This window comes from Macrobrachium nipponense, chromosome 29 (genome assembly GCF_015104395.2).
Source record: "Macrobrachium nipponense isolate FS-2020 chromosome 29, ASM1510439v2, whole genome shotgun sequence".
Taxonomy (NCBI): Eukaryota; Metazoa; Arthropoda; class Malacostraca; order Decapoda; family Palaemonidae; genus Macrobrachium; species Macrobrachium nipponense.
This window is the reverse complement of record NC_061092.1, coordinates 47042041-47058507: the sequence shown is the minus strand read 5'-3', so window position 1 is coordinate 47058507 and position 16467 is coordinate 47042041. Positions and strand designations below refer to the sequence as shown.

Sequence of the window (16467 nt, the reverse complement as noted above, 5' to 3'; positions counted from 1 at the left end):
TGCTACCGACCTGGTCGGTCAGCTGGTTGATGGGGTAAGACCATTATAAAACTAGTTATCAATTTACTAACACTTTTAGTTCGTAAGTTGTTACCCTGTCCGCAATTGGTAGCTAATTCAGCCTTTCTTTCAGGCTAGCGGGGTGAGGGAAGTCGCCCTCGCCACTCTGAAAGCGTGGGTAGGCGGCTTTGGAAAGAACGCCGCCAAGGGCCAGCCCTACATTCTGGATAAAAAGCTGGCCATCCAGATCTTCCCTGCGGGCAAGTCGACGGGCTACGTCGATCCCTTGTCCGCCGCCCCCGTAATAGCCGCCATCCAGCAAGATCTCCAGCAGTCGTGGGGCTCGTAGCCGCCAGGAGCCAGTCCCGGACGTCGCCGGCCTGGATCTGAACCTCGAGCCGATGGCGGTAGTGAGTGAGGGTTTGTTGGTTGAGGTAGGTTTGTCGGGCGCCCAAGGTCTTTCCTTGGGCGCTCCTGGATCTTCTCCTGTCCCTTCTTCTTCCGCATCTTTCCAAGGCTTTCCGGGATCTGAGATCCCTAGCCGCACTCCCGCTCTCTCTGTACCTCCTAAGGAGAAGGGAAAGAGAGAACCGAAGACTCTGTCTAAGTCGACTTCTAGAAAGTCGTCTTCGTCTTCTTCGGCTAGGAAGTCATCGACTTCTTACGCGACGCGGTGAAGGCTAAGCCAAGCTCTTCCCAATCGAAGAGCTCTAGAGGCAAGGCTTCAAAGGAGAAAGCACGCGCTACCTCCGAGTCGTTGTCTTCTCCCGCCTCCGCTGCCCCCTCTCCGGCTATGCCGGCAGGGGTAGCAAGCACCAGCTCCTGCGTCCCTTCTCCTGTCTCACCAGGAATGATGGAGCAGGTAGGAGTGATGGTTGGTTCTCAAATCTCAGCTTGGGGAACCCGCTTTGAGCAGATGTTCGCACAATTGTCGAGCACTCTGTCTCAAACTGGACAGACGTCCAGGAAAACTCTCGATAGGTAAGAGAGACTGGAGGATCGGATTGGCTGGGCTATCCCAGGCTCCCCCCCCAGTATCCCCTGCTTCTAGCACGGGGATCCTCCAACTCCGTCTTACGACTCTCCTGCCAGCTTTCTCTATGGAGAACCCATGGAGAGTACGGCCTACGCTCCCTTTAAGGATGGATGATTTCGGTCCCGGATTTGGCACTCGAAGGATTGAGGACTTCGAGTTCTATCCTCCGGGTCTGTCACAGCCTTTCATCGGGTATGCTAGGCTGACTCCAACGCTCTTACAAGGGAGGACAAGATCTCGAAGGAGTCTGTCCTCTACAGTAGAGACCACGCCCAACGGGAATGGGTGCACTGCCTTGAGGACTGGAGTGTACGAATACTAAACTCCAGGCCTATAAGAGCCCCTTCACTATTTTCGCCACGGAAGAGGAGGTCTCTCTTCCGTTCGCTACGAAATTGGTGGAGAAGGCTCTTCAGGCAGTCCTCAAGGATGAGCCCCTTCCGCAGTTGAGAGAGTCGGAGCTCCACTTCTCCACTCTTTCCCGCCTTCGGAGAGTTATGGGAAACCAACCTGCCTGCTACTTTCACGCAGGGAATAAACTCAAGCCGGACTGCGCTATGGACCAGTTCGGTGAGAAGTTGCCTAGGCTGCCGGACTCCCTGATCCAGGCAGAGTTCGATGCGCGGACTAGGTTTGGCAGGTCCCTTAACTCTATCATAGTCACGGAAATGGCTGCGCTGTCTTATGCGAACGAACCGCTATTTAAGATCTTAGCGAAATCACAATTTCACACGGTTCTGCTAGACGCTTTTGACTTCTTCCAAGCCAGGAAGAACTGTCGGAAGCATGTTCTTCAAGAGTGTACTATCAGGCACGAGCCTAATAGACTCTTGACTGCCAGCATGTGGGGAGCGGATCTCTTCCCAGAGTCAGCAGTGAACGAAGTTCATCACGAAGCTGCTAGACTCAACCAGAGCCTTAGAGCTAGGTGGGCATTTCCTCTAAGAGGAAACAGGAATCCGTTCCTACTGCTGGCAAGAAACCAAAGAAGGCTGGTAGGAAGTTCCAGCCATACAAAAAACTCCAGCCTCAGCAGCAGTTTGTGCAGGCGGTCCCAGTCACCCAACAAGGACAACCTGCTACAGCTAAACAAACTCAGCCTTTCCTCCTGGTGCCCCAGCAATCCCAGCCTTCGACCTCCTATGCCATTCTCGCCTGCCTTTAACCCTGCTTATGAGGTTCAAGGCTACTCTCAATCGAGGGGTAGGGCGAGAGGTTACTTTCGTCACCGTGGCGCAGGAAGGGGCGCAAGGAGTAACAGTTCAGGGGAAGGGCGTGGTGGCCAACCCGCCCCATCAGCAATGAGGCTCTCCAGGTAGGAGGGAGGCTGTTCCTTCCGCCACAGGTGGGGGTTCAGCAGTTGGGCACAGAGCATAGTGTCCAGAGGATTAGGCTGGAGCTGGATCCAAGATCCTCCTCCATCAAATCCATTCCATCAGGTACCGTCAAAGGAATTGATAGATTACGCGGAAGAACTCCTTCAGAAAGGAGCTATTGCGAGAGTCAAGCATCTAAAATTTCAAGGTCGCTTATTCAGCGTTCCAAAGAAGGCTCAACAAAAAGAAGGGTAATCTTAGACTTGTCAAAGCTAAACTCTTTCATTCGCTGCGACAAGTTCAAGATGCTTACCCTCTCGCAAGTAAGGACCTTACTGCCGCGTGGAGCCGTCACATGCTCCATCGATCTTACAGACGCATACTATCATATCCCTATAGCCAGGCACTTCCGCCCATTCCTAGGATTCAGGCTAGGAAATCAGACATTCTCATTCAAAGTGATGCCCTTCGGTCTGAATGTAGCCCCCAGGGTATTCACAAGATAGCAGAAGTGGTTGTACAACAATTGAGAGCTCAGGGAATCATGGTAGCAGCATACCTCGACGATTGGTTAATCTGGGCACCAACAGTCGAGAATGTCTCAAAGCTACCAAAAAGGTAGTTCACTTTCTGGAACATCTGGGGTTCCAGATAAACAAAACGAAATCCAGACTTGTTCCGGAATCTCGTTTTCAGTGGGTTGGGAATCCAGTGGGATTTGTCCTCCCACAATCTATCAATTCCAGTAGCCAAACGGAAGGAAATAGCAAAATCTGTCAGGCAATTTCTCAAGTGCAAACAAACGTCAAGAGAAACCAGGAGAGAATCCTAGGGTCTCTTCAGTTTGCTTCCAGTAACAGATATCCTTCTCAAAGTAAGGTTAAAAGATATAAATCGAATTTGGCGGTCAAAAGCAAACTCCAAATATCGAGACAAGTTGTCAGTGATCCCACAGATCCTCCGCAACCAACTACGGCCTTGGTCAAGAGTACAGAACCTAGCCAAGAAAGTACCCCTTCAATATCCCCTCCCAATGTTAACCATTCACACGGACGCATCCCTGTCCGGTTGGGGGGATACTCTCAGTTTCAACGAGTTCAGGGGACTTGGTCAGTTCAATTCGCCAGCTCCACATAAACGTGTTGGAAGCAATGGCAGTATTCCTTACTCTAAAGAGACTTCTTCCCCCGAAAAAGTCTCATTTAAGGCTAGTTTTTGGACAGTGCAGTAGTAGTTCATTGCATCAACAGAGGAGGGTCCAAATCCAAGCATGTGAACCATGTCATGATAGCCATCTTTGCATTAGCAAACAGACACAGATTGGCATCTGTCTGCCATCTCACCTGGCAGGAGTAAGAAATGTGATAGCGACGCCCTGTCCCGGTCAGTCCCTCTGGAATCAGAGTGGTCTCTGGACGTCGGGTCATTCCAGTGGGTAGGCCGGAGAGTCCCAGGTCTCCAAGTGGACCTCTTCGCCTCAGGCGAAGCCGACAAGCTCCCTTGCTATGTGGCCCCCAACCTGGACCCTCTGGCTTATGCCACGGACGCCCTGTCGTTGGATTGGAATCAATGGAGGAGAATTTATGTTTTTCCTCCAGTGAATCTTCTCCTGAAAGTCCTAGACAAACTAAGGTCTTTCAAAGGGATAGTAGCTCTGATTGCACCGGACTGGCCCAAGAGCAACTGTATCCACTTCTCTTGGAATTGGGTCTCCGACCTCAACGGATCCCCAATCCCAAACTATCACAATCAGTACAAATGAGGACTGTGTTCGCTTCCTCAGGAACTCTCCAGACCCTAACTTTATGGACTTCATGAAGTTTGCGGCTAATAAAGATGCTAACATTGATCCACAGAATATTCTCTTCCTGGAATCAGATAAGAGGGAGTCAACCATCAGACAATATGACTCAGCTGTTAAGAAATTAGCATCTTTCTTGAGAGAATCGAACACTACAACCATGACAGTTAATTTGGCTATATCCTTTTTCAGATCTTTATTTGAAAAAGGTTTAGCAGCTAGCACGATTACCACTCACCAAGTCGGCTTTGAAGAAAATCTTTCAAGTAGGTTTTCAGATAGATTTAACTGAATCTTATTTCACATCTATCCCTAAAGCCTGTGCTAGACTTAGACCTTCTCAGAGGCCTACTACAGTTTCATGGTTCTTGAATGATGTTCTCAAACTAGCTTCAGATACTGACAACTCATCTTGTACATTCATAATGCTCCTGAGGAAGACTCTATTCTTATTAAGCCTAGCCTCAGGAGCAAGAATTTCAGAACTGTCGGCTCTATCCAGAGATGCGGGTCATGTGGAATTCCTCCCATCAGGAGAAGTTCTACTTGCTCCGGAATCGTAGCTTTTTAGCCAAAAATGAAGATCCTCTTGCAAGGTGGGCTCCTTGGAAGGTTATCCCACTTCCACAGGATCCTTCTCTCTGCCCAGTATCAACCCTTAGAGCCTTTCTATCTCTACTTCTTCTAGATCCTCGGTGCTCTCTTCATGAGAGAAAAAGGTGGTACTTTGTCAGTTAAAGGTATTAGGCAACAAATCCTTTACTTCATTAAACAAGCCAACCCTGAGTCATTCCCAAGAGCACCATGATATCAGGGGAGTAGCCACCTCTATTAACTATTTTCCAACATATGAACTTTGAGGATCTTAGGAAGTATACTGGATGGAAATCCCCGACAGTCTTTAAACGGCATTATTTAAAGTCCTTGGAATCTTTAAAGTTTTCAGCAGTAGCAGCGGGAAACATAGTTTCCCCTGATACTGCTTAGTAGTTGTAGTATTGATCCAGGTCTCCTTTCTACCTACTTCAACCAACATGCCCCAACCTATCACCAGGCTACTCATCATTATAGCCTTAGCCGTTGTTGGTGTTATAGTGGTTTGTCCCTTATTTTTTGCTAGGGACAACCACATTGGTACTGATATGTACCCCAGTGGTCTAACCTTTATTTTATTTGCTAGGTTAGGCCACAATATGTTTTGTATAAATTTCCATTTAACTTGTGATAACTTCAGTCACAATGTGTTTGTATATATTTGAATTACTTGTTTTATTTGTATTAATGATGGATTTGAGTGTACCTACCCTTATTTTTATGCTAGGGTAGGACACATGTATGTATATAATTGTACCTATATATTCTAAATTAAGTCAATTCAACTATTTCTTTGTTTTACATGCATATTATGTCATTGTTACTCACCATTTAAGTACTTTAAGTTTACTAACATTCTGTTATTGTTTACCATAGTTAGTTTAAGTACTTATTTTATTTGTATGCTGTAGTTTGATTTACTTATATTATATCCATCATTTTAACAGGTTTTCATTTTTCCTTTTCCATCTTGTCTGTTTCTCTGGTACTCTTTCATAGGCCGACACGAGCTGAGCCCAGAAAAGGGATTTTGACGAAGGAAAAATCTATTTCTGGGTGATTGGCTCGTGTCGCCCTATGAAACCCATCCCCTTTTTTATGGTTTTGTTTCTTTCCCCCCCTTGCAGGACAAGATGTATTTATGTTTTAATTAAGGATGACCGCTAGGGGCGCTGCTGTCCGTGGCGTCCTCTAGTAGTAGTAGAGGCTGCATCGCCGTTGGTATCAGCTCTCTCTTGGGGGGATTTTGATAGGGAAGTTCTAATGGTGGTTGTTTGTCTCGTGGTAGTGTTCCACACTCGCCCCTATTTCATACCGACACTTCTTTTTAAGAGTGAGCGAGTCAGTTTTACTGACATTTTCTTAATTTTGTTTTTCTCTGGTAATTTTAGGCTAATTTTACCTAGAAGAATGATATTAAGGATACTTTCATAGGGCGACACGAGCCAATCACCCAAATAGATTTTTCCTTCGTCAAATCCCTTATATATAATATATATATATATATATATATATATATATATATATATATATATATATATATATATATATATATATTCCAAAAGCAAGAACATCACTCAGTTTTTAACTTCAATAAGAGATAGGTACTAATTAAGCATATATATATATATATATATATATATATATATTATATATATATATATATATTTGTATGCTTAATCAGTACCTATCTCTTATTGGAGTTAAAAACTGAGTGATGTTCTCGCTTTTGGAAAGGAGGACGTCAGCTACGCTTTAAACAAAACTGTGGAAGAGGTCAGACCATTTTATGGGGGCACTAACTGTTTAATTGTCAACGATTGAAAATGGAGAGAATAGTCATTGGGTGTTTTGGGTAATAATGAGAATAGATTCTGACTGAGCAAATCAAAGATTGCATCAAAGCTGGAAGTTTATCTTTGTGGGAGAACAAAGAACCCAGAGTTTTAGGATTTTTAGCAATTAACTTGAGATTCACAACCAGAAAAGTATTCTGAATTACTTTTTGTATTTGCAACTTGAATGCACTGGACTGAGTGAAAGGCATAGATGCATACATTAATAATTTAGGTACGTTCGGTTCAGGTTAACGTGGCTGAAATTTATTATTTAGAAAGTTATTCACATATTTAAAGAATAAGGCTGGAGGATACAAATTGTTTTTAAATACTCAAGGCGAAAATTGGATTTCGCTCTGGAAGTTATGCCAGCTGGAAGATAACGTATAAGTACGGTGTAATCTTCCAGCTGACATAACTTCCACAGAGAAATCCAGTTTTTACTTGAATTTTTAAAAACAATTTGTATCCTCCAGCCTTATTCTTTAAATATGTGAAAAACTTTCTAAATAATAAATTTCAGTCACGTCAACCTGTACTGAACGTACCTAAATTATTAATGTATGCCTCTATGCCTTTCAGTCAGTCCAATGCATTCAAGTTGCAAATACAAAAAGTAATTCAGAATATTTTTCCAGCTGTGAATATCAAGTTATTTGCTAAAAATCCTAAAATTGTGGGTTCTTTGTTCTCTCACAAAGATAAACTTCCAGCTTTGGTGGTAGATTGCTTTACTTGCCCGAAATGTAAAATCAGTTTGGTTTGACAGGTTGATTAAAGGAAAAGCTCTCTAATATCTTCACATAAATGTCTTGCTGATGAGCAAAGATGTGTAGTGCCTAGCCTTTTTAAGAGCTTTTGTCAATTGGTGTTTTTTTCCCTCAATTTTCTGAAGCTTTATAGATATCTGAACTTAACTGTTGAGCCTTACTTATGTAGAGGAGTCTCTGTACTGTAGTATACCTAATGAGGTATTGTGATGGATTTTATTTGGAAATATTTAATTTAAGATATTTTGTTCTCCCATTTCTACAGGAAGGTCAGGGTCCAGCAAGACAGAAACGCAAGTCATTGGTGAAGAAAATCCAGCAATTGATGGAGCGATCAGATCAGCTACATGAGGATATTAATCATTTAATTAAAAGCTACTCTTAGTGGATAAGGCACATTTTGTGATATGTCCCCATCTGGTCAAGTATAGGTACAGTAACAGCAGCAGCACTCAAGTACTAACATTTGTTGTAGGCTTTGAGTAGCTGTTTCAGGTGGAAGTCATGTTCTATAACTTCATATTTGATGCTATATATATATATACTATATATATTCTATATGTATATAGTAAGTTATCAAAATATTATTTTCTTGATTGACTGAAGCATTTTTTCAATGCTGTCCTTTTCATAATGGTTTGAAATTTAGTTGCATGATATTTTTGCTTGTATTTTATTTTTGTATTTGATGGTATGGACACTCCTTTTAATAAAGACTATATTAATTTATTTGGCTTTGTAGGTTCTTATCTGTATATTTTGACTGGGGTTAAGTTCTTTGCTGTGATGGTGTATTGTAGTCTTAGGACACAGTAATTATTAACAGCCTATTTTGTCCATTGGAAAGGTAACCCTCAGGGCGTAATTTGTAAAGTTACAAGTATTTGCTGTTTGGGTGAGAAGTGGGCACTCCTACTATTTACAGATGACTACCCTTTTAGGAAGTTTTGTAGATCTGATTATATACACAAAAATTCTTCCATCTACATAAAACCAGCTAAAATGACTGTGGGTCACAGGGAATTGTGCCAAATTGAAATAGATTATTATGCTTGATTAAGCAAGCATGTATTTGGGAAGGTGAGGGGTTACATAGTAGAGTATCTTTATTGAAGGCCATTCATTCTATTTGACTTTTATTATATTCGTGTAACCCAGTGAGTGATATAACATGTGAAGTGTTACTGTGTTTTAAAAGGGGGGAAAATAATCCATATAATATCCTTTATTCACATAAGTTCTATTGACTGAAACCCTTACTATAACTTTTATAAAAGCCAAGTAATATGTGGAAGTGTGTTGACGTGTCTTTAGTAATATGACAGAAGTCAATTTAGGTGAGATTAGGTTTCAAAATCATTCAACTTAATTCACCAAGCGTATGCATTGTCAGTGTTGCTCTCTTCTGATGGATATCGTAAATATTTTGTATTGTAGGTACCATATTCTAGTATACAGTTGTTGTATCATACAAAAAAGCCTAATTCATAATGAAGACATCTAGGGACTTATAACCTATAGATAAGCATATCTTAATCCATCCATATACAGTGTAGAACATGCTCAATGTTGCTGTTGCTTATCATCTGGATCTCCAAAATGTTGTGCATCCTACCAAGCATATGTTGAATGCAGCCAAATTATTATAAAGGTATTGACATTATTCATTGTACAAGGTTTTATTGTTACAGTATTCTATGTAGTTTAGCATGATGATGCAATACACACACACATTGCATCATGATGTTCCTTTGGTTACAGTAACGGGGCAATTACAGTGCAAAGTTGTTTGTACAGTATTGTTGAATGCAGCAAACCCCTGTAAATGCAGTACAGAGTCAGAGTACTTGATTTTGACTATGATTATTATAGTATGACTTTCACATAGTCTCCATCTGTATTATGAGAAGCCTCAGATTCTGTGGATGCTGAGTGATGCGGTTTGATCGGAGTTTTGCAGCTCATTTGTTTTAAGCATCATGGTGTGGTATGTCACCTTAACCTTTAATGGATGGAATGATCCTCAGGAGTAGTAGTAACAGGTTTGGGGTGGTGGATGGATTGATCCTGTAGATAAACAATATTAAGTGCCATTGATTTGGAAAGAATCGGGGAGGATAGAGGTGCCAAATATACTTCTATAGCCCATAAATTCACTAATGGCAACTTTTATACTGTCTAAGATGATAAATCAGGCATCTCAGGACTTAAGTATTACGTCTCTGTCTCACATGACGTCTTTTGTAAATTTGCTTGCAAATATACCAAGAGGTTGTCATGGTTTTTTTTATTTTACGATAGTATGTCGCTTGTAAATGTAATTTTACTAAGAAAATGCAAAGAAATATTAGAAAAACATGTAAAAGTAAAAAAAGTTACTGATTCTTCATTCTCGGTAAATTTATGTAAATATTTTTCAACAAATAAGCTAAGACTTTATTACTGATTTTATTTCTTATGTGTTCTGATATTGTGTAAACAGTAATTATAATTTTACTAAATAAAATAGAATTATTTATTAGTAAAAACATTATATAAGTTGGTAAAATTTATGATAGTCTTGTAAAAGATGCCACCACAAGGGGATGTCAATAGGCAGTAATTTTTAACTTCTCGTGGAAAGTAGGGAAATTTTTTAGAATTTTTTTTTTCACCATGTACATACATTTGCATATCTTCCTCTTTCCATTGATTTTTTTTTATTTTTTATATATATATATATATATATAAATTGGCCGACATTGAAGTTTACCCAGCCCAAGGAGCTGCATATAGATATATTTACCTGTCCAGTAAGGGTTAAAAATAGCAGGTAAGGTTTTAGTGTTTATGTCTATGTTATATACTTTGATTGGCATTTATTTAATCTTCAAGCTGCTGTTGGGACTATGTTATTGACAAAAGGAGCCGAGGCGTAGTAATCAAACAGAATTTGAGAAATTTTTGAAGCAAAATGGCTATAGGTATTTGAGTAGGAAGTTATGGTTTAATTATCTGGTTCATCATACACTTTACGCAGAGCATTTCTTTTATGGTGGTCAGAGGTTAGATGACCCCACTACTGTTTGCTCTTTACACTTTTGACCTGAATTTTCTCATAAGAACAAACTTTTGGCCAGCACTGCGAGAGTTGAGATTCCTTTTTCATTGATCAAACAAGACATCCTACCACTCTTAATTGCTGCCCTCCTCTTCCCTTCACATAGTCAACCACTGTGTTTTTTTTAGATTTTAATTACAAAGTTTAACCTCGGAAGTCTTCATTTCTCAGCTACTCTCTCCTTTATCTAACAATCCTCCCAGAACACTTCATCCATTGCTGTCATTATTTTGTAGTTATAGTTTTCAAGAATATAATATCTTGTCAATGTGTGCCCCAGACTTTGCTGCACAGAAAACGTCCTGTACATACATCATAAATTTTTGCTGTTTATTGAGATATGTACTCTTATTAAATTACCTGCTATTTAATAGACCAGCAGTCTTTTTACACTATATGCAGGCTGTTGCTACTCTTTAATTGGAATTTTACTGCTCAGTAATTTCTTGCCTCAAAAATGAGTATGGTCTGATCATAATTAGGATTCTGCCTGTTTCAAATAAAAGATGTTGGACTGCATTCTTTATATATATGATTATATATATATATATAGATATCATATATATATATATATATATATATATATAGATATATATATTTATATATATATATATATATATATATATATATATATATATATATATATATATATATATGTAAAATAACATATATATATATATATATATATATATATATATATATATATATATATATATATATATATATCCTATGTTATATATATATATATATATGATATATATATATATATAATTATATATATATATATAAAAAAAAAATATATATATATATATATATATTTAAGCAGGTTATTGTAAAGATTAGTGCCTTTTTTTCAAAGGCATGCATATTGCTGATGCTTATGATATGGTTTTTAATGATAGAATTCTAACTCATTTTACACTGGAAGGTTCAGTGTAGAATTATCTTCATAGTAATTTCACAGATAACTTATTATTATCCACTACACATGATAATTATTAACTATACTGTACAATTATAATGTATTATTGTATTGTAATGGTCAGTATTTTATGACTCATCATGTAGTTTTATTTTTAGTTTTTTTTGAGGTAGGTATTAGCCAGTCAGTCAGTCTTAATATTTGGTTTTATGACATACCACTTCATGATCTTTAGTAAGAAGAATTTTCTGGGTTTCTCATACTTTTGATATTAGGTTCCTCTTATCAGCATTAACAGAGGGTTTGCATTCATGTATATTTTATTGAAATGCTATAGAGTTTACATTTTTAAAGAGTCATAGTAAAAATTGTAGGAACATGGCCAACTCAAACTTATATTTTAACTTAATGTATTTTGAGATGAACCCTGTCCAGATTGTATTCTATACCAAAAGAGAAATATTTTGGATGTAGTAACTAGGACGTTGTAAGCATAGTGAATATGCATTCACATTGATGCTGTCGTGTATATGTTCACTTATGTACATTGTCTCAAAATGTATGTTTGCATTAATTACTGATTAGTTACTCATGAGTTTGAATAGTGTTTTGATTTGATTCATGGTGGCAGTATGCATAGAGAATATGCCAGGTTGTATCAGAATTTGGGTTGTGGACTGTCATGGATGACAGGTGTGGATATTGTTTCAGGCTTTTTAAAAATCCATATGAAAAATGATTTACTTGGTAGTTTAGTAGATAAGGATTTCCTTGTTAGCAGACCTCAGATTTTGACCAAAGATGATATTAATAACAATTGGTAACTTTTTAAGATTTTCATTTTTGGGGGGCACTCTCCTATTGTGACTCACTGTAGATAGTTCTCAAGGTCATTCAAGTATATTTGTACCCCAGCTGCATTGCTTTTGGCCTTGACTTCAAATTCATTCCCTTCAGTTTCTTCCCATTTAGCTGTCCAACTTATTTTAACTTTTCCTAACTCTAATTTTCACCTTGCTTTTACGTATTGATAAATCCTCCTGGTGATCTCTATAAAAGTTTAGAAATTTGACTCAGTGGTCCCTACAAGTACTACATATGTTGCTTTATTATTTGTAATAATATTGACAAGTTTTATTTCAGTTTGGTGGGATGATAAGTTTCTTTTAGTATGTTTTTTTTATGTATGAGTATTAACAAAGATGCTTTGTAATGATGTTGAAAGATTTATTCAAGAAAGGCAAGGGGGTTTTCTCCTTCCTTCATAAAAAAGATGCAGTTGTAGATGTGGTACTCAAGCTGGAGATGATTCCAGATTTTTTTGCAGATGGCTAAACCACCCCTGAATTTTAGCTGTTTTAACTCGTTACTGGAGTTATTCCACTTAAGAGGGTTGGATATTCCATGGCAGCTGCTAGTCTTTATAGGTGTGCGTACATAAGGTCTCAGTGTGAAGGTGGTTGGTGGGAAGTATTCAGAATGACAACCATGTTCATGCTGAAGTGACTAAATTGTACACTCACTATGATCAATACAGAAAGAAATTAGGGAAAAAACAGAAAAACTCAAAGTGCAATCAATGTATTTTAACAAACATTAAACTTACAGATAGGTTGGAAAAGATGAAATAGACACAGTACTGTGAACAACCAAAGACCAGGACTTTGGACCTGGTAGTACTTAGGGCCTTTAATAAGCTCATCATGACCTCCCCCCTCCACCCATATTATTCTTCATGGACCCAGAAGGGGAAAGAGTAAGAGCAGGGACTACGATGGGCCAAAAAACCAGTAAAATGGTGCATTAATTGCTGTGATTTGTTTGCTAATCTGTCATGGTGTCTGTTTTATGGTCACAGCAAACAGGTCATAACACCTCTTAATCATGTGAAAAAGAAAGTATAATTTATATATACATACATAAAAATACATTACTATAATGTATAAAACAGGAACAAATACAAATTGTTACATAGAATTAGCATGTTATTTACAACCTTAATTAGTTACATAATGATCCTACTGCTTTGAGGTTGTTCACTCTTCATATACATATGGTAAATGATCAGAGCCATTATTGAATATATTTGCAATACAATATAATATGTATAATGCCTTAGCCATAGTTAAGGAAAAATCTTAATTTTTGTTCTATACTAAATATTCTAATTGGAAGTGCTTTTTTTTGTAATAAAATTTCTAATATGTTCAAGTTATTCTACAAAGGGGAAAACCATCTTGGGAGCAGTTTATTAACCAAAAGTTGGTTAAATTTAAATCCCATCTTTCCATATACTATACACAGAAAATTGTCAAATTTGTGAACAGAAAAAACATACTAAGCGATTCAGAGCTGATGCAATGCTGTTTTACAGCAGTAACTTTTTATCAAAGCATCGCATAAATGTGAAAGTTGGCAGGTGTATATTTTATAACCCTACCTATTTGTTGCAATTATTATTTTGTACCTAAGTCCAAAAGATCTGACACAGTGTCAGAGTAAAAGTGGGTTTCCTTATGCAAGAGCCATCAAAATAGCAGGTAAGGGTTTTGAACACAATAATGATGTTAACCTATGACGTCATGAGGGTCTACACACAGTGGAGAGAAGTTTACATATGGGGGAAACATCTCTTCACTGTGGACTTGCCCACTTATCGATGACATATTCATTAACTGATATAAGTAACCATCCTACCTTCAGTGATATCAGGATGACGAGCAGGATTTGTCCCCTTGATTGCATTATCATTCTCAATCATTTTATTATTATTGTTTTGTAGAAGTTTCATCGCAACTTCAACAACAGCTGATGGGACTAAGTTGTTAGATTGGAATTCACCCATTTTCTTGATATTCGTATTGTTTCTACTTTAAAAATAATTCAGTGTATGAATCAGTCTATAGCTCATTTATTAGATCTACATCTATTCAGGGCAGGAATACAAAAAGACAATACATTTTGTTTTACCTCAGGTTTTGATACTATAGCCTTCTGTTTGCTGCAGCAAGAGATGTTTGTTGCCAAGTAACTATTACCAACTGTAGAAATAATTATCTATTATGGGTTTTCTTGCTCTTGCCACAAAGTCTTGCTTGTATACAAAGTGGCAAGCTGTAGCACAAATGCAGTCTTGCAACCACAGGGGACACTTCCATATCCTTCTGGGCATTCTCAATTTTTTGAAATCTACTATGCATTCCAGAGGCCATTAAGTAAACTTTTTAAACTACTTTTAAACCGATGTTATGGATCTCCATACTAGTGTTCCTAACATTGTCCTAATTTATGGAAGTATACACTGAATTGACACATGTGCTTAATTGAGCTGTTTGCTTTTAGAAAAAATACCAACTTCTTACCTTACTCAGACAGTTTCGAATAAGTGGTGCTTTATGACGTATCTGTGACGCAGAGCCATCCCCCTTATCTATAGATTCAAACGTAATTGTTTGGAAAATTTATATATCATCATACCATATGTTGATTTACTTTAACCCTCTGGTGATCCGATGACACGAATCCGCGTCAATAAATGTTTTGCAATAAATGCTCAGATGACGTGATTTCCGCATCATCTGTAGGTTATTTGTAGGGGAAATTCACCACCAAAAAAAGTAATCCGAAGAACATGAGGACTACACCATTGCGTGGGCAGATCTTGGACCTACAAGAAAATGTAAACAGGAAACCAATAGGTATCGGGCATACGCCGCAGTTCTCCCCCAACTCAAGCAGTTCACCTGTTTTGACTGGGTTCAGGACATCTTTTTAGCACTCACTTTTTTTGCTTTGTCATCATTTATCTGCATTTCTGAAGTGCTTTCGATTTTGTTATTGTCATAAAAGTGTTTGCAAGTGATCGTTTAGTATTTTGAATAATATTTCAAGTGTTTTTTGATAAGATAAATAGTGAAGAACAATGGCTGGCCAGAAAAAAGCCATGCCCAAGAAGGTGGAAATTGTAACACAGAGTAAATTTCACAGTATTCTTTTCAATGATGAAAGTGAAATATCGGATATTGAAGGGCCTTCAGGTACTTTAGTGAACAATTGACTTGATGTGAAGAAAACAAAACTTACTTTTTTGAGCTTCAATTGCTCAATTATTTATTGGGAACGCCTATTGAATTTAGGTAATTATATATATAGTATAGGAAATTGATTTAGCCTTCCATCACAGTTTTCACTTTTTTCTAGCATTATTAATTACTGAGTAATAAAAAAAATATTAGCATATATATATATATATAATATATATATATATATATATATATATATATATATATATATATATATATATATATATATATAATTAATTCAATAAAATCAATATTTACGTTCTGTAACCGAGCTCGTAAGTCAATCTACTCGCATGTCAAACAAATATCTCCCATTTTAAATAACTGAAATAGATTTAATCCATTCTAGCCCTGTGAAACATCCCCAAACCATCCAAAATTATGAAATAAGACAAGTTTTTAATTAGAAAACACACATGTATACCATTGCATAACAAAATATATAAAATAAAAGAAAAGGTGTTATTTAGTACTTGGAGACAGACGAGTGCGACTAACAGAGGTGAATGGCAGAGGAGGAGGGAGGGAGGAAGCAATGCAAGCACTGTAGACACATAAACTAAATCAACACTTTCTTAACCCATTGTAAAGTAAAACTGCATTTTCTTTACTTTAAATAAAACTAAAACTGCACTTTCCTTACTTGAAATAAAGCCAAAAAATTTGTAAAAATGAAATGCACTTTCTTCTTCAAGTTGGCGTAAATAATATGTCTTTTCACATATTACAGTCTCCATCACTGTATCTTCTGCCAGCTCCTTCTCCCCCACACCAGCAGAAGCTTCTCCATTTTTTCATGGATATTTGACCTTAATTGGGACAGAATTGTAGTTCCTTTCTCTGGTGTTGCACTTTTGATGGCATCCTTCTGTTTAAGGATGGTACAAATTGTAGATGTACTGTGGTCGTACAGCCTTGCCAGTTCAATCACTCGTACACCATGCTCATGTTTTCTATTATTTCTTGCTTTACTCCTATCGACATCATTCTCTTCTTCTTCTCACCACT

The 16467-nt window shown here is 37.9% G+C and overlaps 1 protein-coding gene across 1 annotated transcript in view; it reads left to right on the top strand.

Annotated features, from left to right (window-relative positions):
- The window catches only part of LOC135206261 (BAG family molecular chaperone regulator 1-like), a gene marked incomplete at its 5' end in the record, with an annotated part of 140016 nt that extends 129024 nt beyond the window's left edge, over positions 1 to 10992 (top strand). The window contains 1 exon segment of the mRNA XM_064237672.1: positions 7621 to 10992. Within this exon segment, the coding sequence (XP_064093742.1) occupies positions 7621 to 7740 (120 nt within the window).
- Positions 10993 to 16467: the final 5475 nt, after the last annotated feature.